Source organism: Triticum dicoccoides, chromosome 7A (assembly GCF_002162155.2).
Source record: "Triticum dicoccoides isolate Atlit2015 ecotype Zavitan chromosome 7A, WEW_v2.0, whole genome shotgun sequence".
NCBI lineage: Eukaryota > Viridiplantae > Streptophyta > Magnoliopsida > Poales > Poaceae > Triticum > Triticum dicoccoides.
The window spans coordinates 381408682-381411079 of NC_041392.1; the positions used below are offsets into that span (position 1 = coordinate 381408682).

The 2398-nt window shown below is 42.9% G+C and overlaps 1 protein-coding gene across 1 annotated transcript in view; it reads left to right on the forward strand.

The window, feature by feature from the left end:
- Positions 1-6: 6 nt before the first annotated feature.
- The window catches only part of LOC119330078 (hydroxyproline O-galactosyltransferase HPGT1-like), a 9335-nt gene continuing 6943 nt past the window's right edge, over positions 7-2398 (forward strand). Inside the window, exons 1-4 of the mRNA XM_037603192.1 lie at positions 7-343; positions 842-905; positions 994-1043; positions 1251-1444. Coding sequence (XP_037459089.1) covers positions 222-343; positions 842-905; positions 994-1043; positions 1251-1444 — 430 coding nt within the window. The 5' untranslated portion in view covers positions 7-221. The remainder of the gene's footprint in view (positions 344-841; positions 906-993; positions 1044-1250; positions 1445-2398) is intronic.

Below are 2398 nucleotides of genomic sequence, written 5' to 3' on the forward strand. Positions count from 1 at the left end.
CACCTGCCCACCTCCCCCGCAGCTTCCAGAAGCTTCCAGAACTCGAAGAAACCTTTTGGCGGTGGTCACTGAGAAGGAGGGTTTGGAAGGGCACCGCAGGGATCTCCACGGCAGAGGCCATGGCGAGCCGGCAGTGCTGAGATCACGGTGGAGCGGAGGGGAGTGTCCAGTCCCACGCGTGGCGCGCGGGATCCGGGGGAAAGGAGGGGACCGAGGTCCTGATGCAGATCCGGGATGGCCTGCGGCGGCAAGCGCCATCGGTCACTGGGGCGATGCGGTCGCCGATGTCGGCGATGATGCTCGCCATGTTCGCCACCATGGCATCCTTCTACGTCGCTGGCCGGTGAGTCCGCCTGCTCGCTCGACGCATTGAGCGGCTCCTTGAAATGCTCACGTTTGATCCCTCTGCAAGGTTTTTTTCTCTGCGGGTTTACCGTTATGGGGAATTCTGAATCCTTGAATTGCTCTGGCGGAAGAAATGTGTAGTTTGTGTGTCTGGGAAGCTTAAGTGGGTCTTCTAGTGCCACTGCTTAAACTGGGATTATTTCTGTTTTGTTTTATATATCATTATCCTCCAGATAGAGGGAGGGATATATCTTTTGTTCGTTTCTATGAAGCAACCCATAAGTGATTGGGTTTTGACCTTTTGCTGATCTTCGAGAGGGGAACTTTGTTGACATTGCAAATGTTAGATTGTCTCAGGATGCACAGAATCACGTTTACCTGATAAAAGAGCAGATATCTTTTGTTCGTTTTTATCTAGTATAATCCATAAATTATTGGTTTTTGACCTTTTGCTGACCTTCGAGAGGGAAACTTTGTTGACATTTGCAAATGTTAGATTGTGGCAGGATGCACAGAATCGGGTTTACATGATAAAAGAGCTCGACAGGCGAACCGGCCAGGTATGTTGCGTCAGACCCGACTATCCCTTCCAGCTAACTAGAACAATAGCTGCCTTTGACCTAAGCATACGAGTTCTGTCAAATTCAGGGGCGATCGGCAATATCAGTGGACGATACTTTGAAGGTTGTTTCATGCAGGTAACTGTGACCTAGCATGACCCATTACTATGCAGATGTTGCCTTCTTAATGTACACGCTGACAAATAGTCGAATGCCATGCTACATTGTTCATTATTCTGTTTTTGCAAGTAAACTGGAGCTGGTTCTTCATAGTTGCAGATTTTCTATTGTGATAGTTGGAACTTTGAGCTATAGTAGTAACTCAGTAAGCGCTTTAATGTTTAGGCAGCAAGGCAAGCGGTTGGCATCACTTGAGATGGAGTTGGCTGCAGCAAAGCATGAAGGATTTGTTGGCAAATATACCTCTGAGACAAATGCGACTCATTCTAAGAAGAAGCCTCTGGTTGTTATTGGGATAATGACAAGCTTTGGTAGAAAAAATTACCGTGAAGCTGTCAGGAAATCATGGCTTCCGACAGGTACGACTTCATAGTGCATGTCTTATAAGCCATGGTCATAAATTCATATAATTGGGGGTGCAACCTCCATTTTAATTTTTTTTTCATATAATCATTGTGGTAGTCTATTTTGTACTTTAGAGTTTATCGCCAAGTTATAAAGTGTTTATAGTGATAGTGGCAATGTTCAGAAAATCGTTTACTGGTAACAGCTTGGTCGGTTGGCGAGTAAAGGATTAATAGGCGAATGGGCCGATAAATCAGTTAATCAGCTACTCAGTGACACACCTAGGAAGGATTTATCGGTCTGTTCTGTCCGATATCCTATATACCTAAGAGAGTTATCCCCACTAACTTATTTATCTCAACATGCAATCATGCATGGGAAAAGATCCACCACAACATTCAATCATGCATGGGAAATGACCCACCACAACATTTAACCATGCATGCTTTTTTCCCATTCAGTTTATTCTACTTATATTCAATAAATACTGTTACAACTATACATAATCAAATATAATAAGTCTTATGTATTTTTTAATTTTGGTTCTCATGTTATCAACCCAAATTTTCATCAACCAATTCCCGCAGCAACACGCGGGGTATCTTCTCGTTTTGAACAATGGGTACTGCGTATTAGACAAATTAGGGCTTACCAGTTCCTGGGTTAGTTATCAGATATTTTTGTATCATGTCAAATCATCAGAATGTTGGCAATCTGTTTGCTTGTTGATATGATTGCTACTTAAAGAAACTTGATGCAAGGTAATGCCATACATAATAGCATGATGCATGCTCAAACATTACCTATTTTGATGATCCTATAAACACCGCTTGCTGTAAAATTTTAAGTACACCATATGGAATTCTCAAGTTGTATCTAGAATATAAATTAATAAATTAATAAGTTTCAAGAACCAACCAGCAGAACCAAAAGTCCGAACTGATGGAGAAGGTTGGGCAATCCCCATA